The 24,607-nt window shown below is 37.7% G+C and overlaps 1 protein-coding gene across 1 annotated transcript in view; it reads right to left on the bottom strand.

The window, feature by feature from the left end:
• Positions 1 to 1,828: 1,828 nt before the first annotated feature.
• spg11 (SPG11 vesicle trafficking associated, spatacsin) overlaps positions 1,829 to 24,607 on the bottom strand; it is a 46,653-nt gene continuing 23,874 nt past the window's right edge. The window contains exons 19-41 of the mRNA XM_007231194.4: positions 22,755 to 22,919; positions 21,027 to 21,093; positions 20,627 to 20,792; positions 19,226 to 19,434; positions 18,910 to 19,018; positions 17,348 to 17,507; positions 16,589 to 16,861; positions 15,370 to 15,570; positions 14,994 to 15,101; positions 12,978 to 13,146; positions 12,588 to 12,802; positions 12,161 to 12,310; positions 9,911 to 10,457; positions 8,429 to 8,574; positions 8,099 to 8,300; positions 7,859 to 7,996; positions 6,799 to 6,932; positions 5,974 to 6,081; positions 5,714 to 5,882; positions 4,829 to 4,905; positions 4,543 to 4,698; positions 3,217 to 3,368; positions 1,829 to 2,262 (exon numbers count right to left, since the gene is read on the bottom strand). Coding sequence (XP_007231256.3) covers positions 2,082 to 2,262; positions 3,217 to 3,368; positions 4,543 to 4,698; positions 4,829 to 4,905; positions 5,714 to 5,882; positions 5,974 to 6,081; positions 6,799 to 6,932; positions 7,859 to 7,996; positions 8,099 to 8,300; positions 8,429 to 8,574; positions 9,911 to 10,457; positions 12,161 to 12,310; positions 12,588 to 12,802; positions 12,978 to 13,146; positions 14,994 to 15,101; positions 15,370 to 15,570; positions 16,589 to 16,861; positions 17,348 to 17,507; positions 18,910 to 19,018; positions 19,226 to 19,434; positions 20,627 to 20,792; positions 21,027 to 21,093; positions 22,755 to 22,919 — 4,002 coding nt within the window. The 3' untranslated portion in view covers positions 1,829 to 2,081. The remainder of the gene's footprint in view (positions 2,263 to 3,216; positions 3,369 to 4,542; positions 4,699 to 4,828; positions 4,906 to 5,713; positions 5,883 to 5,973; positions 6,082 to 6,798; positions 6,933 to 7,858; positions 7,997 to 8,098; positions 8,301 to 8,428; positions 8,575 to 9,910; positions 10,458 to 12,160; positions 12,311 to 12,587; positions 12,803 to 12,977; positions 13,147 to 14,993; positions 15,102 to 15,369; positions 15,571 to 16,588; positions 16,862 to 17,347; positions 17,508 to 18,909; positions 19,019 to 19,225; positions 19,435 to 20,626; positions 20,793 to 21,026; positions 21,094 to 22,754; positions 22,920 to 24,607) is intronic.

The following is a 24,607-nucleotide window of genomic DNA, read 5'->3' as shown; positions in this document are numbered from 1 at the left end:
TGGGCGGGAAAACTCTCCCCGCTGATCTGAGAGCAGCTGACTAGCTAAGGTGCCCCTCACGAACAGCAGCCCAACACAGCACAAACACAGCTAACTGAGTGTGAAATAAAACCTTAGGAGCTCAAACGAGTGTGAACGAAACACAAAGCAGACATTAAGTCTATAACCCAGCGTATAAACACAGCGAGAGCCCAAAGACAAAGGAATAAATCCCACCTCAGACCATCAGGATCCACTGTAGCTGAACTGGATACATTAACATGCAAAGCTCACAGCTGTTCCAGCTCTCCTCAACTGCCTTACAAGAGGCATTAAACAGCTAGTTATCGGTCCTAAATGTAGCCATTAAGAGCAATAACAGCTAACAGTAAATTAATTAAATTCAGAATGGGACTCATTTATTTCTGAATGTACAGCTATTTTTGTCTATCTGAAGGCACACTTCAGGTCAGCACATAATGTCATAATGTGACCCCATTATCATGACCTTGTTCATCACATTTGGGATTGTTGCTAATGTTCTGTCCATTTGTGCTAATTTGTCAAATTGTGCTAAAACAGTGTAAATATATTTATAGGTACAAATGCAGAAATAAAACAAACAAACAAACAAAAGGGTGAAGACTAGCACGTCTCCTGCGACAGATGTGAAGTTAGCCACTTCCTCTTTTTGCTGATGCAGCATTGCTGAGTAGCATCACAGTGCGCTCAGAGGAAAGCGCAGCGACTCGGTTCCGATACATCGGCCCACAGATGCCTTGTACTGATCTACATCACCCTAGGAGTGATGAGGGGAAAGAGCACCATCTACCCACCCTAAGAGAGCAAGGCCTCAGGGCTCTGGTAGCCAATGGCAAGCTACATGAACAGGATTCAAACTCAGACCCCAGGCAATATATATCTTATAGTGTTGGAAAGCCTGTTAGTTTACCTTTCAAGTTTTGCCATGCCAGTCAACATTAGTCTCAAGCTATGTTTTAATACCTCTGAGAGGTATGAGTTCTTTACCAGGCAGGGTCATGATACATGACATAATACAGGTCATATTTTATTCCACAGCACCTTTTTTTAAATAAAGGGCATCCCATCAAAATGGGATGCCCTTTTGATGAACATTACCTGCATGTGAACTGCACTGTGACAACTTTAACGATGGCGTTACAAAAAATTGTCAAATCCTGAAGGTTTAAAAAAACAAAAAAGCTAGCTTGAGGTTTTGCTGCCTACACAACATTTTTCCCCAGGGGTCGCAGATGCCTTCTCAGTATTTAGCACTATAGAGTCTCCTGTCAGGAACAATCTTGTTTTATGTTATTTCACATTTGGCATGCCATTGTCAGTATGTTGCTAGGCAACAGATGGGTAAATTATGCGAGGATGTACATGGTATTTATGTCAAGCCTACAAAAAGACGGAAAGGTTGAAAAGATGCTGAACAGAAGTCTATATTTACACAGGTGGTGAAAAAATGTTAACACCAATTGGTTTCTTATATTTGAGATCTGCGTGAGTGTTATGAGCTGCCATAGTGTTTACAACTTAATCTGAGCCACTGTGCCACATTCAAATCTAAATACATTTCCACCCCTGACAAGGGGAAAAAGTGAAATTAATGGCCTTATCCCATGTCTCCACAGCATTTTGGGAAATGATCTTCCTACTCCCTATAATATAAGCAGCTATAACAGCATCTAGTGACAATTCAGAGGTACTACAGGTTTAAAAATGGTCACACTTCAGGATTTTGCAAATTTAATAAAACATCACATGTTGATGTTAAGAGTTTAAATCTGGACCCAGATTTCAAGTTAATAAAGAACAAAGCCAATAAATTAGCAAAGTTAGATTTAATCTCTTAAATATTTACATTTACAGTCATTTATTTCATTTAAACGCTTACAAAACAACTTCCTTTGATCAGATGACCCACAACCCTTGTACCTAATCACAAATCCATACTTGTTAAATTCTGTTGTGGAAGATGTGAAGATGTGAATGAAATATTGTTATGGAAGGTCACCAAAGCACAAAAGAAAAGGAAAAGGAAGAGAACTGTTGGGAAGAAGTGTGTACATGAGGTGTTAGGTTTTTAGTCTGTCACTAAGATAACTGTTTGTTTTAGAGTCCTGCAGAAGCATGTTGGCCACATCGATAAACTTATGATTGTAGGCTAGTTCGTAGTGGGTGTAGACATCTTCACAGTGCTGGAGGAGTTTCTTCAGGTTCTGACTGGCACTGTTTGGGGGCTTGTTTTTTAACAGTCTAAAAAGAAAGACAAAATTTAATCAGACAAAATGCAGCATGTGGTGAGAACAGGGTTTTGTAGAAGGAAAGAGACAAAGAATCTAAATTTCTTAACATATACACTTTTACCCAAGTATTTACCATTGCAGAAGTTCATATTAATGACTAATTTAACATCTGAATTATTTAACACTTCCACATGTCCAATTTACAAAGAATAATGGATAAGAAAGAATAACAGATGAATTAAACATTATTGTGCTCCATAAAGATATTTAGATAACACAATAGATATGCAAATTACACTGGCAACATATTCAGCTCTGGAAAAAAATAAGAGACCACTTAAAAATAATGAGTTTCTTTGATTTTACCAAATTGAAGACTTCTGGAATATAATCAAGAGGGAAGATGGATGATCACAAGCCATCAAACCAAGCTTGAATTTTTGCACCAGGAGTGGCATAAAGTTATCCAAAAACAGTGTGTAAGACTGGTGGAGGAGAACTTGCCAAGATGCATGAAAACTAAACCAAGGTTAGTTATCCAGATATTTCTAAACTAATCTTTATAAATATGAACTTGTTTTCTTTGCATTATTTGAGGTCTGAAAGCTCTGAATCTTTTTTCTTATCTCTGCCATTTCACATTTTCTGCAAATAAATGCTCTAAATGATAATATTTTTATGTGGAATTTGGGAGAAATGTTGTTCGCAGTTTATAGAATAAAACAACAATGTTCATTTTACTCAAACATATACCTATAAATAGCTAAATCAGAGAAACTGATTCAGAAATGTAAGTAGTCTCTTATTTTTTTCCAGAGCTGTACATATTTAGATATACAAGTCAGAGCAAATCACAGAGCTCAAACTGAAGATACCAAACATCTTTTAATACTGAATACTAAAACTATAAGGAAAACTACTCAAATAAAACTGCTAATAATATTCAGTATAAGATAAAGCTTACTTTTTGGAGATCTCATCAAACAGATTGGCTGAAAGTTGTCTGTGCTGCTTATACTCCTCCAGGTAAGAGAAATCTCCTTTCAGAATCACTTTTTGATACAGAACCTCTGCCCAGTCAGGACTGTAATCGTACGCCTCTGCTACTACAAATGCCTAAAGGCAAGAAAGGGAAAAACATTTATACACACTATTAGTTGCTTTTTATACACACATATGTTGCATATGTTGTAAAACAAATGTGTTTATGATATAATAACACAAGTGTTATTATATCAAGTGTTAAATAATCCTACACAAATGCACTATACACTGATGTGCCAAATGTCATGGGACAGGAATTAGTATCACGTCCTATGGAACACTATTCTCTCCTATGTCTTCTGGATTGAGAAAGGTAAAATACCTGCATAACTTAAAAAAAAATTTCATCCGGCTGGCACCCAATATTATTTTCAAGCATTTTCACACCTGTAGTTCGATCTTCTGGTTCAAATCAGTTGATAAGTTTGTTTGTACTTGAAGCTTTTTTTTCTTGGTTCCGTTTGTTTCCCACAGGCACAAATCTTAACGCACCAAAATGAGCCCATACAAACCATGCAAGCACATTGCCCCTTCTGATTGGTCAGAGCTGTCTGACTTGGAAGCAGGAAAGTAAAGCATTGATTTCACACCTGCCCACATGAACAGCACCAAATGTGCAAATGAACCAGGGTGACAGCAAATTATTATTTTCATATTCGACTAATCTGCAGATTATTTTTCCGATTAGTCAACGATTATCTCTCCATGCCCTCCATCTCTGCTTGCCGTGAGTTCGGCTCCTGTTCCTAGCTTTCTTTCCGTTGCTTCAATATTATAGAAACAGCTGAATATGGGACTTTTAATGTCATCCAAATGTCCAGAACATTGTTCTTTAAATGTGGAAAGTGCTGATATTTAGTGAGGAAATATGTGACCTATTGTGTATACACTTTTGGAGATGCAGACCAATTAACAATTAGTCGACAATAAATGTTTGGAGTTGACCTTTTTTTTTTTAAATCATTGACTAATTATATTGACTAATCGTTGCAGCCCTAAAACAAACCAGAGTCCAAATAGTAATGGTGTGAAAACACCCTTACTCTATTATCAGATTCAAACTATGTCATCTCACAGGATAGCACCTCACAACTTATGCAGGCGTGGGCATTCCCAAGCCATCCCCAGAGCTAAAACTTAGATGATCAATTTGCTATCCCATGATTTTTGGGATTAGATTTAACAATGCATAGCACAGGCATACAACATCCCAAGACAGAACGAACTGTGAGAGACTGAGTGATACCTGGTAACAGCGTGGCAGAGCCACAATAGCATTGAGTAGTTCTGGTGGTCTCAGGTTAACAACACGGTGGTCCTGTCCATGATTAAGAAAGTGAAGCTGCAGGGTGATGAGTTTAGCCAGTTTCACACATCGCAGAGCTTGTCGCATGCACGAGTCCTGATGGGCCACAAATGAACAAAGATAGATATAGACACACACATTAATGCACAAAAATATTTCAAAGTTACAATGAAATGGCCAAACAAATGAAGTTCACATTATAATCAGATGAAAAAAATGGCAATACCTTAGAGTAACTTTCCACAGCATCTTTCAGCAAAAAGAGAACTTTCTCCAGACCACTTTTGAGCTCCGGGGTGACGGCTGATTGAAGCGAGGAAATAACAGAAAAATTATTTTTATATTTATATCTTAAATATCTGGACTTAAATACAAATTTTGAAGCCACAGGATTACCTATATTTCTTAAACATTTATAATATGTTACTTTCATTACAATCTAATAAATACTACTTAGAATCAACATGCAAAGCAATAAAAAACGGCAGAGTTATTTAACATTTTAAGAAAATCTTTAGGGCCCTATCGGACACTCTGCACAAGGCACATCGCAATGCTCTTTATTGTCGCACTTTGCGCCCACAGCGTTAAAAAAGCATAAGAGTTTAGGGATAAATCTACACTGATTGGTGCGCCACAGGTGCCACAGGTGCGCCACTGACTGAAATGAACCTAGACAGCAGTCAATCATCAGAGTTCATTCCTACAGGTGTATCCAGCACACATACACCGGACGCACTCTAGAGCGCAAATCCGACTTTTAACCCTACAATAAACAGAATAAATAATGAAATAACATTGCTGTTCCCTTAAATGACCTGCTGGTGTACTTTCACAGCGTGAACACGCAGGTCAGTATCGCTGTGCTGTTAGGATATAAACGTGCCAAAGTCAGAGCGCACCTGCCTCTTAAAGGGAATAAAAACTGGCACACTGATTGATTTATTTTAGGTTACACCCAAAACACACCCCTGATTATTTAAGAGAATTAGTACATTTTCTGTGTTTCGAGACGCGCAAGGTGTGTTTTTTTGACACACCAGCACACCTTAAATCAAGCTGCTCTAAAATAGGGCCCTACGAGAATAAAAACCCAAACCATGTCTCTCACCCCAAGGCTGTGACTCGATGAGTTTGAGTTGAGTCCGAGCAGCTCCTTCATGGTTCTCCCCGATCTCTCTGCGCATGCTGAAACATAGAGCTACCATGTTGTGTTTCTCACTGTCCCCTGGTAAACAGCGCTTAAGGTAGTCCAGCAAAGCAGTCTTTAATCTGGTGTTCTGTAACACACACACATATACATCCAATTACACACTCAAGGTAGCATGCATGGACCAAGACGCTATTTTGACTGGGACACGTTTCTCTCACCGACTCTACTTTCTTCCTCAGCAGCATCTCAAAACGGTGATTTTGGTTGACAAGATCAAAGACATAAGTCATTTCATTGTATCTTCCAATACCAGTCAGAAGTCGCACCTGTAGAGCAAAGAAAAAAATTATATTTCACTCAAAAGATTACATTACAAACCTCATTAATATATTCTGAGTTTTCACTGAAATCAGATCTTTACAGTCACATTTTATAAATATTAGTAATTGTAATGGGAAAAAAATCCATGCATCTGTATTATGGTTGTTAAGTCTGTTCCTTTCACTGATTGTTGTTTTGGATTTTATTATTTTACATTTATAGCCTTTAGCACTGAAGTTAACCTCCCTGGATGTGGACAGAAGACAAAACGTGATGGAAGATTGCAACAAATATTGTTCAAATAGTGGCTAACACTAATTAAATGAACAAGCACCAAGACATTCAGATAAACATACACATACTATATTTTGTACAGCTTAATTTATGTTCTGCTGAATAAAAATAAATAAATTATGTCTCCCTTTAAAATAAATTTAATGGATCTGTTTAAGTTTTGCTATTTATGTTTTGCAATAAAATTGGGCTTATATAGCTAATCAGTAATTTAACCCAATACTCAATCACTCAAAATAAACTTTAGTGATTTCTAACATTGCATGAGACTTCTGTTATTTATAAAAAAGCACATTTCTGAAATCAGTAGCAGCATTTATCTTGACACCAAAATGTTATGTACATTTATCCATGTCTAAGGGAGTACATTTTTGGCAACAGATACCTGGAATACACAGCCAGTAATAGACAAAGTTAAAGTAACTCACCAGGAGTCCGTATCCCTCCCCATGTGCCAGGTGTTTATGGCTGAGGTGCCTGGCAGCTTGAAGGACCTTGACGATACCCTCCATATTACAAGTGAGACTGAAGCAGTCATGGGCCAAGATCAGCAACTCGACAGCTACAGGAACACATCACACGGTTAAGAATTTATAGTGTTGCTAAAAGGCCTCTCCAAATCATTATAATCCTACATGGCTGAACACTTTTCAGTTTTCCCTTGAGTGTACTAGTGCATCCCAAAAAATGAGAATATCATTAAAAAAATGTTACTTTATTTCAGTAATTGAGTTCAAAATGTGAAATTGCATATTATATAGATGTATTACACAGAGAGTAATCTGTTTTAAGCATTTATTATTTTATTGTTGATGATTATGGCTTGCAGCCAATAAAAACCCAAAAGTCAGGTTCCAAACCATCACTGACTGTGGAAACTTCACACTAGACCTCAAGCAGTTTGGACTGTGTGTCTCTCCACTCTTCCTCCAGACTCTGCTCCCTTGATTTCCAAAGAAATGTAAAATTTACTGATGAACAGTGATGGTTTGGAGAGACATGTCATCTGCTGGTGTTGATCCACTGTGTTTTATCAAGTCAGTGCTGTGTTTTCCCAGAAAATCTTACAGCACTTTATGCTTCCCTCTGCTGACAACATGTGGATTTCATTTTCCAGCAGGACTTGGCAACTTTTCAATGATACTCATTAGTACGTCTGCCAGCAGATTTGGAGGGAAATCGACTATGCGGTTTTGGTTCATAATACTGTAAGCAAGAGCTTTACAGTAACTGTTGCTTTTTTAATGTAATATTACAAAATTTAAACAGTCAATAAATTGTATAAATATATATTTATTGAAACAAAAAAATATGAACTTGTTTTATACACATTATTATAATTAGCTCAGTCCCGATAATTACGTTTATCGACTCATTGTACGATATATGGACATTTTTTTGACTACAGTATTACCAATGGTGTTCAGTTAGTAAGAAGATCCCCTTAACTTGAATGAGTATATAAGCATATAAGTATGTGTAACTCACTGCAGCCCAGTTCAGCCAGAGGGACAGTGGGGATGCTGTCCAACAACTTGCTGCCCACCAGGTTGGGGTCGCCACACAGTTTGGCCAGCTGCAGGAAGGCTTCTCTACCTTCAGATGGACTGTATATATTACGCTCTGCTGTATAATGAGAGAAACCAACAAACAAACAAAGTTCAAATGTGTCTGAGAACAAAAAGCATGCATGCATAAACACTCACTGCACACTGAGTCTCCTGTTACCCGTCTCATCCTGTGAAGAAGCCAGTAGTCCTTCCAGCACAGTGGAGGATATGAGTTGGGCTACAGTGTCTGGCTGTAATCCCTGGACACTGATAAAGGCCTGGGCTTTCTTATAGCGTTCCGGCTGCTGGGACAGGAGCACTTTCCGAAGAACTGCCTCTGGCTCTTCAGATGATATCTCACCATAAGAGCAATGCAGCTCCTTCAGGAGTAATGCCACACAAGAAACGATATCAGTTTAAGATGCAATCAGCTTAGAATTCATTTTGTTTGTCTATGTTTGTTTGTCTGAATACACTGAATCTGTTAGAACTGTGAGATGTGCTGTACCTTGGAGAGCTCGTAGAGGCTGAGGACCTGCTTGCAGTAGCTCTTGCCATGGCGGCACTGTTCAACGAGCAGCTGGAGCTGAGAGAGGACCTGGTCTTCAGGGGAGGAAACCACCACAAAGGAGGACAGACTACTGGTGCTAGAGCCTGAAATGAGAGGAAACACCACAAAAAATGTAAAAAGTGCAGAAATGTTGATGAGTGTACAATATTGGAAAAACTGACACACTACAAGTATTGGTGATCTATATTATGATATAATAAAATACAAGACATTTCACCAGATTTCTCAAGTAGTCAATGATCCAACATGCCATGATATTAATAATGCACTTTGTACTGTGTATACAAAACTAGAGTAGATACTGTATAATCTGCCTAGATACATTTTGGAAAATAGGAATATATGCCTTTGTATAAAACATAAAAAAAAGTTTAATTTGACATTGCTCATTGCACATATTTGCACATTAAGATAGTGGTGCAACAATTAAATATTGTGTAGCCCTAAAGCTAACCTAATCCTAAACATAAATAAACTGACTGCTACTAAAATGATTGTTTTTCTACTATCCCCATAAACTAAAAAGAGAGAGCAAACGGATGTGCATTACAGTGGTTTAACCTGAGATATACAGAGAAACCTACTACTGTACATATTAAAGATTGGGTACAGCACATTTTGTAATATTTCAGTACTCAAACACTGATAACTATTAAGCACAATTAAACACAAAATCATCTTTGTTCAAAAAATGTAATATGTTTAGAATAGATATTGCAGCTAAGCAACCATCCACTTTCAGTCGCACAATACATCATATATTTCTAATCATATTATGAACACTTGATGTTCAGTATTATTTAATAAAAATAATAATGAAAACTAACCAGTTGTGAAGAACCTTTTACAGTCTGAAATGTGGCTTTCTTTTAATGCATCAAACTACTATTACTACTACTACTTTTTCTCCATGAGGGTCTCCGGTGTTTGTGCTGTGAACAATAAACCCGCGGTGGGATGAAATCACTGTAATGCATGGCCCCTGGCTATTATGTCGGTAATAAAAGCACTTATTCCTCTAGTGGATTGAGTCAAACTTCTAATATTAAAATCCATATATATTCAGATAAATTCAAAGAAGTTGATTTCAAACCTTAATGACAGAATATTAGTGCTAATATTGAAATACCACAACTGTACTATTGAGACTTGTTGGCTTGCCACACACATATATATATATATATATATATATATTTACATTTAAGCCATTTGGCTGGCAATATTTGTTTAGAATGACTTTATATATTTGAATTATATCACTATACAGGTCCATGCATGCGGCTTTGTGCGTTTTGCCTAAAGACCCCTATTGGCATAGCATAATCTGCCATAAAGAAAAACATTTTTTACCCACTTTGCTACACCAAACTATTTTTACTCTCTGTATCAGTTGTTTGTAACAGTGTTCACAATACTTACAACTGGGGAGACTCCTGCTCTCTACGTTGGGGCTGAGAAGTTCCTGCAGGCCTGGCTGCAGCTCTCCACAAGCCAAGCCCCGACACTGCAGCACCAGCTTCAAATCCCTGTGGTACAGCTCAAAGTATCCACACACACGGCTCGCTTCATGAACACTCCCATCGTCCAAAAGCTGGCCTACTAGAGTGGTCAAAGCTTTCTGTTCTTCTCCTACTAGGGGGCAGCTCTCCTCAGAAGTTGGAAGTCCCTCCAGGTTTAAATATGTTGGGCTGTTCAGAATGGCCATTTTGGAGAAGGAGTATTCTCTAAGGAGGCAGTCAAAGGAGTCTTCCACCACCACAGAGGCTGGAGCAAACAGGCTCTCTTGCTCCAGCGCAGTGGTCAGGACCAGCCGGCGGACACGGCACTGCCACTGCTGCTTCTCCAGCTGAGACAAGCGGTGTGCAGTAGAGGAGGATCTGCACTGGGAAAGCCAGTGACCAGCCAAACCCAGCAAGAGGCAGCGTTCTTGCACATGAAGAAGCTCTGTATCCTTCTTCAAAGGATCCTAAACAAAACAGTAGAAACCACTTACACAATGCGTAATAAACGAGGATGGGCATTTTATTGATTTTATATGAGTTAGTACTCTTATCAACACTGCTTAGGCTAAGAAATCCAGTACGGATTATAGCCTCCAATACCAGACATTGCAACAGCTTCATCCACCAGGCAGTCAGACTCCTCAACACACAGAGACAGAGCTGAACCCCACCCCACCCACCACACACCCAATACACTCACATAGAACTGAACTGATCCCCCACCACCCTTTATACACACACACACACACTCAGCACACAGGGACTGAAATGTCTCTATTCCTATCAGCAATATTTGCTGCTACTACCAAAAACTCTCTACTCTCTACCTCAGTAGCTGCTGTGATCATGTATGTTCTATATGTTACAGTATGTTACATATCTCTAATTAAGCAGGTCTTACCGCTGGGTGGTGGTGGGGTAACTAAGGTAAATAAAGCTAAGATAAGTAAACAAAACTGTAATTCTTGAAAAAAAGATGTTAATCTACACAGATTTCTCTCCTAAAAATTGTTTATTTGGGTGAGTAAAGCACTTCCGTGTATTTACAGTAAGCTTACGTTTCCAGACTTCCACTAAGGCTGGGTGCAGCAACATTAGCATTAGCAGCTATCTGCTAGTGCTAGCCACCCGATGCCGTCCCGCGTAGCTTGTTTTTTTACACTGTAAATGCGCAGACTACAGCTTGATATAATCACCACTAAACAGCAAAAGAGCTAGCATTTAGCGCAGTGAGCAGCAAATGCTAATGCTGGTCCAGCAGTGCTAGTCGGGGTTAGCAGCAGGCTACAGGCAGATAATACTTACCTCTGAACAGGGAAATAGCGGTTATTGGCTTATACTAATCCTACTCCAGCCCCGGTGCTGGAGAACTAAACTGAAACTCCTGTATAACGCTGTACTTCAGCGGAATGGCTTTACTGCTCCATACAACATGACCATTAGAATTTATACATGAGGCGTACTGACGATTTATGGGAAAATTAATAGTGTAAAAAAAAATATGGTACCTTTATTTTTGTTTTGTTAATTTTTTGTCCATTCCTAGTAGGAAATAGCTTTTATATCTTTCATTAGGCTTATATATATATATATATATGCGACTATTGATTTACAGTAGAATAGTGCACTACCACCCCAGAGTCTGATAAATCTTCCTGAGGCTATTTTTATATTTTCTCTTCCAGACCTCAACTGGACCTCCATCATTGCTGTTACCTGTAATGCTTTAGCTATATCACATAACTGAGTCAACAGCTACTAAAAAAAAACACATCCTTTAGCCTTTTAGGCAACAATTATATTCATGATAAGAGTGTTGGGCAGCTGCTTGGTTGGGACAAGGTTTGATAAGCCAAAATATTTAATGCTTTGAAATTTGCACCACCAAGCCTTTTCAAATGATGACTGTAAAATAGTCTCGGACAGTTCTCAGAGAGCTCATATCTCTTATGATGTTCCAACTTTTACATGGTGTAATTTTATTTCAAATTAGAGTAATATGCTATCTGTTAAAAATGAATGCTTAAATCTCTTTATGTCTTCTGGATATCAGTTTATCTTTTACTCAATTAACAGAAACAGAATGTTTGACGAGTGGTACTTACTCACTGTGTGTGTGTGAGCGTGTGTGTGTGTGTGTATGTGTGTACAGAGAATAGAAAACTACCTCAGCCTGAGAGAGAAAGAACTGGCAGGCTGCTTCTGCCCCAATGCTGTCGGTCTTGAACAGATCGTGGCATCTTTTCCAGAAGGCCAGTCGGGTATCCTGCCTCTCCCAATGGCGCTTGGCCTTCTGCACCTCCAAGTCCCGCAGTAGCTTTAAAGACAGAAACAGAATGGATTTTTTTATAGCTGATTAAAGGAATGACTCAGCCATAAAACAAATATACAATACAATCCTGTTTAGGGCAGACTAATAGAACTATAGTTTGCAGTCTGAGAGGTTAATAACAGAGATAACAGGTTTTATGGACTTTCAACCCGCAATATTAGGTCCACTGTATGAATAAGTAGATAACAGATCACAGAATTTTTAACATTCAGATTCTGTCCAGTTCCAAAGAGAAACCATCATCAGATTTTACTGCTCTCACCTCATTAACAATCAGGCGGTCTATAGGCAGCCCTGCCAGTTCAGCCACTCTCCTGGCCTGGGAGAAGAGCCCCAGCTCCTGCAGCTCCTCCAGCATGCTTTGGCACTCCCCCTGCAGGCTCTCAGGGGTATAGTCCTCCAGCAGGCAGGAGGACAGACACACAGGAGTCTCTGCCAGGATCTGGCTCAACTGACTCAGCTTCTTAAAATCAGGACCTATCCAATATAACAGAGGGGAAGATAAGAGATGTCTATAAACAGCAAAATAATTTTTAATTAATTTTATTAAGAATAGGTATTATGATACACGTGGTGTATTTTCTCTACATGAGATACAGGCACTCACATAATACATATATTTATTTATAGTGTTGTTAATATATATCCCTACCATTCGACTTGAGCAGACGCTCCATGTTGGCCAGCAGCTGCAGCAGCCTGCGCAGTTCATACTGTGTCTCACACTGCTGCATGAGTGTGAGCAGCAGAACTGAGGCCTGAGACTCCACCCACTGCACCGGCAGACACTCCAGACCCAGCACACTCCCACTGCTCCTCAACTACATGGGTTCAATTAAAAAGTTAATTAATAAGAGATTAGGAAAGAAAAAAAAACAGGGAAAGAAACATTGCGAGAGAGTAAGTTAAAGAGCGAGACAGAGAGAGAGAGAGTTAGAGGAGGACAGAGAGAAAATCAGCATCAAAGTGAATAAGAGAGAATAAGTAGGAGAGCGAGAAAGAAAAGAAATGGAAAGAAAAGAGAGCAAGATATATAATAGAACATAGAAAGAAATAAAACAGAAAAAGTAGAAAATACAAGAAAAAATAAAATTCAACGAAAGAAATAGAAAGAAATCCAAGGAAAGTAGAAGGAAAGAGATTAAGAAAAAGAGAAAGAAAATCATTACTACAGTGAATGAAATAAAATAATAAGCAGAGAGAAAAAATAAGAAAGAGAATGAGAGAAAAGAAAAGAAAAAAAGAGAACAAGAGATAACAGAACAAAGAAAGAAAGAAAAACAGAAAAAGTAGAACATGAGCACAGAAATAAATTGAAGTGAGAAAGAAAGACAGACAAGGTAAGTAGAAAGAAAGAAAAATGCAAGAAAGGCAGTTAACAAAAGGAGAGAGATAACAAGAGTGAGAGTGAGAGAGAGGGGGAGCAGGACGAGGGAGGTTATTAGAATACTATAATGCAACACTATGTTAGACCTTGAAGGTTCATGTTAAAGTCAGAGGTGTTTGATAGGCTCATTAAGAGCTCATGAATATCATGTAATGCAGTAGCCGGCTCTGACACGGCTGATTACTCTCTGGAGAGTGAAGCTGCAGATACTGAGGTGATCTCCGGACTGTTAGTGTCACAGTCTCACTCCTGCTTACTGACTCAGACTATAAATCTATATAACCTTGCATCAGCGAGACCCAATTCATCCTTATGACACTCAAGGTGGTTCACAGACAGTTTCTCTGTCAGACAGATTAAATAAGGTCAAATCTTCTCCTTGTAGCAAATACAAAATAATAGTCTGACAGCCAGACTCAATATATTGAAGTTAAAGTTATTTGTATGAACATAAAGTGTGTACTCTGTCTTTAATTTTTATACCTACTGGTACTTGGTACTGTTTGATCTGGTCTAAAGTAAAAACAGCATGTGTAAAAGAAACTGCATAACATGGTCCGGGCCAAAGAACCAAAATTTGGTCTTACACAAGAAGTGGTCTTCATCTGTATAAAACTGAACTACGATTTATTTTTTAAAGCAATTACAGGAAAGTACGACATGTTAAACAACAACAACAAAAAAACACATAAACAAATAAAAATGGAAAAAAATGTATCTGCCACTATCACACTATATAACACTAAAATATCTCAACATTAAAAATAATAAGCACGTTCATTGGGCAGATTTAAAAAATCTGTGAGTACTGTGGTTGAAAGTTGGTGACACTGTTGATAAAGTCATAAAATGTGACTGGCTGAGAGTCATTCTATGAGTGCCCACAACCCCAGCACAGCATGGCCAATATTACACGTTATAGCACAAACCTAGTATATTATTGCTTTATTATTGTGACGTAATGGGCCCAGGCCTACATGGATGTAGCTTTAGCAAGCCTGAGCATTTCGTATGCACTTTTTATGCACAAAATTCATAAACTTGGTGAGCATGGATGGAAAACTTGCTTGCATAAAACATGATGCTGGCGTATGTTTTGTCTACATTACAGCATTACAAACTAAATACTAAAATACTTACGTAATATCTAAGTGGCTCAGGTATTTCCATGACCTCACTCATATTTCCAGGATATTGTAATATTGTTCACAATTCATTTTTTTTTAAATCAACAAGACAAAACTAAAGAGTATATAGCGAGAGTCATTTGAGCTGTCTTACATTAAGTAGACACTTCTGGAACTCCAGTAGCTTCTCTTCGGCACGCTGGTAGCTTTTATAGTCATAGCATAGCTCGAACATCTGCAGCATGTGGATCAGTGGAGACTCCTGAGAGGGACAGAGCACAGAGAACACAACATGTAAAGAAAAAAACAAGGCAAACAAATATAAATGAAAGAACATAGGCATAATAAACAGAAACTGAGAAAGGCTTTCCTATGAACATCAATATGTATTCTTATTTATAACACAGCAGTTACGTTTAATAATACAATATAGGGCTAGAGTTTATAGATGAAAGGAATCCAAATATTGATGTGCACCATCATAAATATTGGCATTAATGATGAACTGGAAGCATGTGAGAATGTCTAACCCGCTGGAAGAGCTGGAAGCCACGGATCAGAGGTCTGATCTTGCACTTGCGGAGGAGAGTTTTCCATAAGACTGACAGGTCATGAAGGTTCCATGTGTGATGGCCTGGATTCTCATTGATGTGTGAGGTGGCCTCCTGGGCAACTTCTTCATCGACTGAGGTCAGGATCCACACACACAAGCACTGCAAGAGCTCAGCATCCTGCCAATAAAATAAACAGCAAATAAGTCAATGCTGGGTCTATCCATCTGCAAACTTCCGTTAAAAAGAAAAAGGTGTGTATGAAGAAAAATAATACACAAAGTTTATTATTTTCAAAGTGAAGAGACGAAAGAGCTAGCGTGGTTAGTTGGTAATGCTAATGATGCTCCAGCAGTGCTAGCCGGGGTTAGCAGCAGACTACAGGCTGATAACACTCCCCTCTGATCGGCTAAAGAGCTAGCGCTCATTGTGGTTAGCGGCTAATGCTAATACTGCTCCAGCCTCAGTACTGGAGAAACTTCACTGAAACTTCTGTATAAGCAGAGTGGCTTTACTGCTCCTTACAACCTGACTGGTAAAATTCATACATCATTTTAGGAAACATTTTTTGGAAAAATTAATGGATTTTAAGTACTCCTTATAGTGCGAAAAATATGGTACATTTTTTTTATTGCTGAAGTGCAATTAGGAAAGGTATGTGTAAAAAAAAAAACTACATTTATATAACTACATTGAAAAGGGGACAGTAAAGTACTTTTGCATCATTAACAAAAGATAAAGTCCACATAAAGGCAACAGAATCAGAAACAAACACAAATACAGACAGATGCAGAAATGAAATCAGGAAACTGAATACAATGTATATGTATGGATAAAAGTTATCAAATTATATCACAATATGTTAGGGTATTTTTGCGATAACGATAGGACTAAACACTACTTGAATTACTACTGTATTTTTAAGAATACACTGAAACAAATTTAATATTACATTTTGTTTAGTGACATTACTGAATACAATTTACACCAGACCCTAACAAGAATTCAGTGATTAAATGTATCCAGGATTAAAGTAAAATGAATGCTACTGGACAGATATGATCTGTCTCTAGTAGATATTTAATGGGGAATAAGAACAGGGAGATTTTTTCTTTTGTTACAAACTGCAAAACGTTGTACCCTAAGTAAAATAAAAATGTTGAAAACAAACAAATAAACCTTAATTTTTTTCACCTACCTGGTTACATGCTGCCAGCACTGTAAGTGGAGGACTGTGCTGCTCCACAGCTTCAGTCAGCAGATGTCTCCAGGGGCTGGTCTTCTCCTGGCTCTCTAACAGCACCTGGAACAGATCTTTAGGTGCTTCAGAGCTTTCCTCCATTGGCAGAGGGGGGAGAGAATCCCCCTGGACCTCCATGGCTCCCTGAGGTCTGATGACCTGAAGATCCTGGAAGGCCAGGAAAAGGTGGGCCTGCAGGGCTGGAGTGAAGCTAGTCACCAGTGATCTGACCTGTTTAAAAGAAAAAGCTTTCAATTGAGCATGTATAAAAGTCTTTACTCAACTTTATCCATATATCATGACTAAAGTGGGTGTGAGGATGTAGAGCTAGGCATATGGTAAAAAAAAAACATAATATATATTACTACAATACTTAAACACATTTTCCCAATGCATAATGTGTGTGGATGGTGTGAAGAAATGGATAACACCACTACCTGCTAGTGAGCTACCACATCATGTGGGAGACTGGGGTTCAATTCCCAGTCTGGGTAACCCATGAACTCTACGCCAATAAGAGAAGGTAAGACTCCTAACATTACATTGACCCACCTCTGTAATAGGACTAACCTAAGTCACTTTGGATAAAAGTGTCAGGTAAATGCTGTAAATGTAAATAATATTTATCTCAAAATATATTATTTTAATGCAAATACTTAATTAAATAATAAATAAATGTAATTCAATTTAAGATATTTTAAATTATGAGTAGTGTACCTGCTGTGGAGGGTACTGGTGAAGCTGCACAAACAGCAGGAAGTTAAGCCACTGGCCATCACTGGCACAGTCTCGTAGATAGCCAGCACTAAGGGGCAGATCATGCAGGTGGCAGAACTGGACAGGAAGAGCCCACTCCTGTCCCGCCTCATACGATGACCTGGCACAAAAACAAGAATAAATGAGAACCAGATTAACATTTGCATAGCACAGGATTTTAATTAACTTCCTAATTTCCACATTTTTCACATTACTGAATAATCATGGATCAAGTTTGTCAATTTTCTGCTTGTTATTACACACCTAAATCTTGAGGAGTTCTATAAAAGCATTACGGTACATAAAAAGGTTTCATGTTTAAAAAGAAACATTACTGAAAATCTTAAATATTTAAATATTTTAAAATATTAAAGAAAATCTGTGAAAATATAACTGATAATAATCTGCAAATTGGCACTTTCCTAAACTTCATTTTAAAATCAATATATTTGTGAATACAAATCACACATTTGATGTCCTTGAAACTTTTAATATAACATTTCTTTATGGTTGCCTAGATTTTATGTCTATTTTCAATGGGTTGACATGGGTTGATTCCTGTTACTGATCTGAAATTATTAAGTCATCTCCAAGTTCCCTGTAGGATTCTCCAAAGCCCTCAAAGTTTTCATAATGTAAACAACTTATTTTAGTGTAGAGAGCAGTGTGGACTGTTACTGTATAATAAAATAAATCAAATAAATAAATAAATGTTTTTTTTGCACATACACTACATTGTCATAGCCAGTGCAAAAGGCTGTGTATTGGCAAGATCCGGATGATATGATAAATATCACAATATTTAAATCTCAAAACACTTAAGGCAAGGTAATAAACTGTTGTTGAAAATTATATTTAACTTCATGAAATGCACAGTCAGAACAGTAGGACCTAAAGCCAACACTGTACAAAACAGACAACTGTCTGTCATAAATATTCACGTGTACTGATTAAAAATCGAAACGGCAAAGCAGAATATTGCGATACTTCAGTCTATCATTACGTTCTACACTCCTGCGTGTTTAGTCACATGAAACATTGAGGTAGAAAGATAAAATTGGTATAAAATATACATTAATAAATATATAGATAAAAATAGAATATGTAGAAAAAACTTATGTATATAAAAGTGTGCAAAATGTCTAAAACGTGATAAAGATAATGCTAATGAGCAGGATGTACTGCATAGTTCACAAATCTTAATATTCATATTTGTGTGTCGTTTATTGTTTTATCCTCTGTATGTATGTGTTGGTAGACCATACTTGCAGTACAGTATAACACAACATCAATATACACAAAAAATACATACAATATACACACAATTAGGCCAACAAGAACTCTGCTACTCTCTCACTGTTTGCCATGTTACTCATTTACAGTAATTATTATTTAAACTATTATTTAAGGTAGTGTTTATAAGTTAATGCCTTTAATTATGTGTTTTACAGGTTTCATGTATACCTTTTAGAGAGCGTTGATTGCTAATAAGAAACTTTGGAACTGATGGGAATCTCTCAAACCTGCTAATGCATCTCCTTTCCACGTTGTCCCTCACTGCTCCTTCCAGATGTAGCAGCAGTTCTTCAGCAGTCTTCCTCTCAGCTGCTACCAGCTTATTCACCTTCTCCACTAAGAGAGAGACATAAGAGATAGAAACAAAACAACGTATATCTGATAATAGTACACCTACAGTATAGCCCAGCTGTCTAGAAACTGATAAAGTTGGAAATAAAGTTGGAAAAGTCTAAAGTATCTTAATTTTTTCAGCAGTAATTTTGAGCATACATGTCTGTATACGTGACTAACCCCAAACAAAATATTTGTTGTAGGTCTTACCCAGAGACTGTCTGAGTGAGGCTAAGCTGCTCTCCTCACAGTTCTGACTCCAGAGCTTGAGGATGAGATTGAGGGCTTTGAGGTCAACCCTCAGTTTCAGACTGCAAACACCCAACAGCTCACAGAAACACACACAAGCTGCTGCTACAGATGGAGAGCTGAAATTCAGAAGACCCAGAGTGTATGCCTGCTCCACAGCCAGACTAATCCTGCATAAAGTAAAAAAAAAAAAAGTGAGAGAAAAGCATAAATCTGTTATACCTACAATATACCTACTTGACCATACTTGTTAAATTCATAATAAATTCTACAAGAAAAAAAACACATCTGTGTGTACTGTGTGAATAGCCGATAATAAAAAAAAATGCGTTCAATTAAAAAAAAATATATATATATATATATATATGTGTGTGTGTGATTCTTAATTACAATTTAGATTTGGCACATTTCTAAAAAAAAAAAAAAAAAACAGTGTGATTTGCAATAAATGTTTTAAATTACAATTTCTTTACATTTATTGGCAAGGGAATCAAAACTGTACTATAAGACAAAACACAAAAAAACAAACATGCAGACAAAAAACAAAAATTATATAAAAACCAATATAAAACTGATAGTTTAATTAACTATTTTTAAGACACTATAGGCAGCTTTTATATTAAACATAACCTTCTTATATATTTCAGTTTTCAGGGAAAGTTCAATGATTTTTTTTTTTTTAGTTATAAAACATTATTGCCACATAAAAGAGTTCTATTCTCCACAGAGATGCCCTTCAGCAGATTCTATATGTGAAGATGTACAATCTCAATTAGTTCATTTAAAGCATGTTAAGACAGTAATTTGATTAAACAAATCAATTAATGCCAATATACTCAGCAATGCCAGTGGCAGTGTCAGAGAAGAGGAAGATGTTGGTTAGGTCATGGGTCATAATGGTAAATGGCTCCCACCCACTTCACGACATAGTAATGAGACACAGGAGCTCATTCAGTGCACGACTTATTCCACCAAAGTACACTACAGAGCGCCACAGGAAGTCTTTCCTTAGAGTGGCTATCAAACTTCATAACTCCTCCCTCAAGGTGTGACTTTATACTTTTTGTGCAATGTTTCAATAACTGACTATAATGATTGTAGGGGCAATAACAATAAGAGTGCATTTATAGAGAGGTATTTATAGAGGTACAATCATCATTTGTAACGGTTTTTATATAATACATATGTTTATATTTATTATCATAGATATAGGTATTGTATTGTACTTTTTATCTATTTTAACTGTATTATTTAATGTGTTTATTTTCTATTCTCTTCTCTGGGATTAATAAAGTGTTCTGATTCTAATAAATTAACCTCTTAGCACTAGTTGCAGGTAAACATAAAAAGTGACACACTCACTGCAGCTTCATATTGTTGGAGTTAGCCAGATGCTGAATAATGACAATTCCATAGGCAAAAGAAGGTCTGCCGTGCTGCAGGTAGTACAAGAAGTCCAGGTTTTCAATGAGAGCGTACTTGTTGACCAGGTGAGGGCTGGAGAAATGGGGAAGCTCAGTGGACGTTTCTACAGGGAAATATTAGTAAAACCTTCAGGAAAGTGATGCAGAAATAAGGCCTTAATTACACCATTGCAAAAGTGCTGTACAGCTAAAACAAAAGTAATGACACAGCACAGTATCACTGCTCCTGAGTGAATTATGATGATTCGCCAGTAAGAGGCTGGAAGTTGCAGCATTGACCTTTGCAATACTACCAATAAGAATTTCATGAGCTGGCTCTGAAAAGTTGAAATGCCTACCGGCGCTGCCTAAGGTGTTGGCAGACTGCCACCCAAACAGTCTGGAGGGATCCAAGGGGTGCAAACACTGCATCAAGGAAAGAACACACACACACACACAAAGTTGCATGAACTCTTCTTCAATCCAATACCGCAGCTTAATATCCTGAAATCGCTTTCAATTTCAAACTGTCAAAATAAGGCCATTAAAAGCAACGCATCTCAGCAGCACCTGCAGGCTATCTAGCTTATCATGTTAGCACATTAATCGTCACAACACAAACAGGAGAGAAACAGGACCACAGCTATCTTAATGAGAAATCAGACCAGTCCTCCTGGAACTTAGAGTCTTATCTTAATGTATTTTTCTTGCTAGCGGAATGCTAGCTTAGCCTCTCAAGGCACAACAGCCCGAGAGCTGAGACGTCCATCATTTATTCAGGCTAATTGCACTTCTGCCCTACTGTTCATTAAGCACATCATTCCCCAACAACACTAGCCTTAGGGTAAAGCTGCCAAAACCATAAGGAGTCTGAAAGCCCTCTGTATTAGCAGAATGCTAATTACCAGAGATTGCACTTCGATAAAGGAATGTTAATGATCATCAAACGCCTGCCTTTCGCAGACAGAAGCTGGTAGGATTCTCTATGATTCTGACCTAAGACCAGCTTATTCTGACCAATACAAACCATAACAACTGTAGCAGAGACACTACAAACCACAGCAGGACCTTGAGTGACACTTGACTTATCCATTTTGTAAGCTGAATGCTAATTCCTCAACGCAGCTCTCTGCTCGTCGTGCTCTAATTAACCACAGCCACATCAGGAACCTCTATTAGGAAACCGTGCAAACAGTTTTATCTGAGTGTGCCATGATTCACCTGCCCTTTAATTTTAGCCTGTCTGTGCGACATCAACAAGGTTATTAGAACACCTTCACTGCAGGTACTAACTGACAAAAGTCATTTATTTGAACTTGGAGGCTGATGGCTTTTCATTCCAATTAAATGGAAAAGTTAAGTTATTTAAACTTCTTTGGAATGTGGCAATGGGAGAGATCATTTAAGGTTGAACTGACCTGCCACTCTGGCCCCTTCTTACATTCTTTTACGAAGTTTTTCAAGCAGGTATCTATGGGTATATATTGTTTGATGCACTGCTGAATGTGTACTAAATTAAAATTACAGACATGGGCAACACATATAATCACATAATGCTATGAAAAAGCTTTTGCCTGCTTTCTTTGGTTTTTCCTTTTTGTTTTTTTCATACTGACATTTTTCAGATTAAAGTTATTCAATAAGGGGAAAAAATCTATCTAAACCAACCTGGCTCTATGTGAAAAAAGTGTTGTAACTTGGTTGTGCCACCCTTGGCAGAAACAACTGCTACCAATCGTTTACTATAACTGCAAATGAGTCTTTCACATCTTCTTTACAGATTTACAGTTTTATTTCAGCAACATTGGAGCTCTTTTGAGAATGGCCTTTTTAAGATCATGCTACAGCATCTCAATACAGACTTTGAATAGGCCACTTTAAAACCTGCATTTTGTTTTCTGTTTGCTGGTGTGTTTTGGATCATTGTCCTGCTGCAGAACCCAAGTACGCCTGACCTTAAGGTCACAAGCAGTTGGCCAGACATTCTCCTTCAACTGATCACAGTAAGTTCTGATTCCACCTATTCTCAAAAGAATGGGGTCACTCTAGTCACGTTACTATATATACTTGTAGTTTATTGTTTGTACCTGCATGAGTTGGTAAATGGATATATCACAAGCTGAAGAGGCTCTTGAGCCACTGTGGGGGAAAAGAGCAGCTTTGAGTTTGGGGTAAGGACTCAGAGCCATCCTCAGGAGCTGTGGGTCGACTCTGCACAGAGCGTCCTGACCTTTCTCACCCTCTTTCACCACCTGCACACACAGACATCCAATAATGAGCACTGATTTAAAGAAACTTCTTAAAGACACATGGAAGCATTCATCATTAGTTTATTGTTCCTTAAGGCAGTTTTCTAAGTGATTAACACACAATAAAATTGAATTAATTATTTATTATTCATTTATGATTTTACAAGGACACTACATCACCCACAATGAAGGTCACTTAACAAAGGATTAACATTAACTGATCAGAAAGCATCTCAAGACTCAAATGTCAAGGTATTAGAACGTAATGAATAGTTTACGTGAGTTTTTATTTCTTGAGGCCTAGTATTCATTATGCATTTCATTATTATTACTGATGCTTGAGCTGCTGCTGATTAAAAACTAGCCATTTTAATTAATTAATCTGACAGATCAAGGCATATTTTACAGAATCATTTTGTAGTATTTCATATGTTTCTAATTCTAAGTTACAGAGCATGAAAGAACAGTCATGTCAGGTAGGACACTTCTAGATGAAGAGATACATCTAGGAACAGTTTAATCTGCCATTTCACTGCTTTAACCATCTATCTCTCAGGGTGCTTTCACACGTAGCTTGTTTGGTCTTGACTTTCAGACTGTTCAGTATAATCTAAAGTAGCTGGTGTGAAAGAGGCTGTGAACCACAATCCGGACCAAAGGACCAGAGTTTGGTCTGACCAAAAGATGTGGTCTTGGTCTAGATCTCATGGTCCAGTTCACCTGCAGTGTGAAAACACTTTTCTAGATGGTTCAGACTTTCAGACCAGTTAGAGGATGCTGAGTTATGGTAGTCTTTAAATAAACCAGAGGAAAAAATAACAGGTGCTCTCCCATTGCCATGCATTCACATCACGCAGCAGAATGAACATAAACACTTAGACCGGGAATTCATTTATTTACAGTAACAGTAGATTAAATAAAAGGAATCCAAAACATTCTATAAACCAATTAATATGATGTATAGTAAGATGCAGTCCACAAAGCTGATAATGACAACTTGACATAGTAAAGTTCTTCAGTCTGCTCACTAAACCAAAACTAACCAGACCAAATATAGACACTGTAACAAAAACCTTGTGCAGACTGTGGTCCGGACGTCCAGGTGTGAAAACACCCTGAGACATATATTAAATCCTTATTTAATATGTATCCTAATTACGGTCATTATATAATTATAACAATTATGAATTTTATAAAACATATAGAACATTATTATGCCAAAAATGTGCACAAACCTAAAAAGAATAGAACAGTATCTTACAGAATATTTTTCCTTCAGCTATATATTTAGCTATGTAGAATTTGCAAGGAGATATGGGGCCTTGACAAAGCACAGGTACTGGACTGGAACTTTTTTTATTATGCCGACCTTACATCAAACGATTTTCAAGTGATTTCAATGTCACTGACAAATTTCCAGTGTCGGGATAAAATCATGTTGTGCTCACATCATAGTTCAGTGTAAGGAATTTAGGATTGAAGGTTCAAATCAGTATTTTTCTCATCCTGGCGTTCAGTCCACCGTGTTATTATTATTATCTTGAGACTTGGCTCACGCAAATAGTGACATAAACATTGTCAACAACCAGTAAGAGAGCTACGGGAAGCCGCAAGGCAAGTGCAGGAACGTTTGCGAAACTGGGCATGGATGAGACTTTGGTGATGGCTCGGAAACCACGGTTCTCCTGGAA

Source organism: Astyanax mexicanus, chromosome 2 (genome assembly GCF_023375975.1).
Source record: "Astyanax mexicanus isolate ESR-SI-001 chromosome 2, AstMex3_surface, whole genome shotgun sequence".
NCBI lineage: Eukaryota > Metazoa > Chordata > Actinopteri > Characiformes > Acestrorhamphidae > Astyanax > Astyanax mexicanus.
This window is presented reverse-complemented; position numbering and strand designations above follow the sequence as displayed.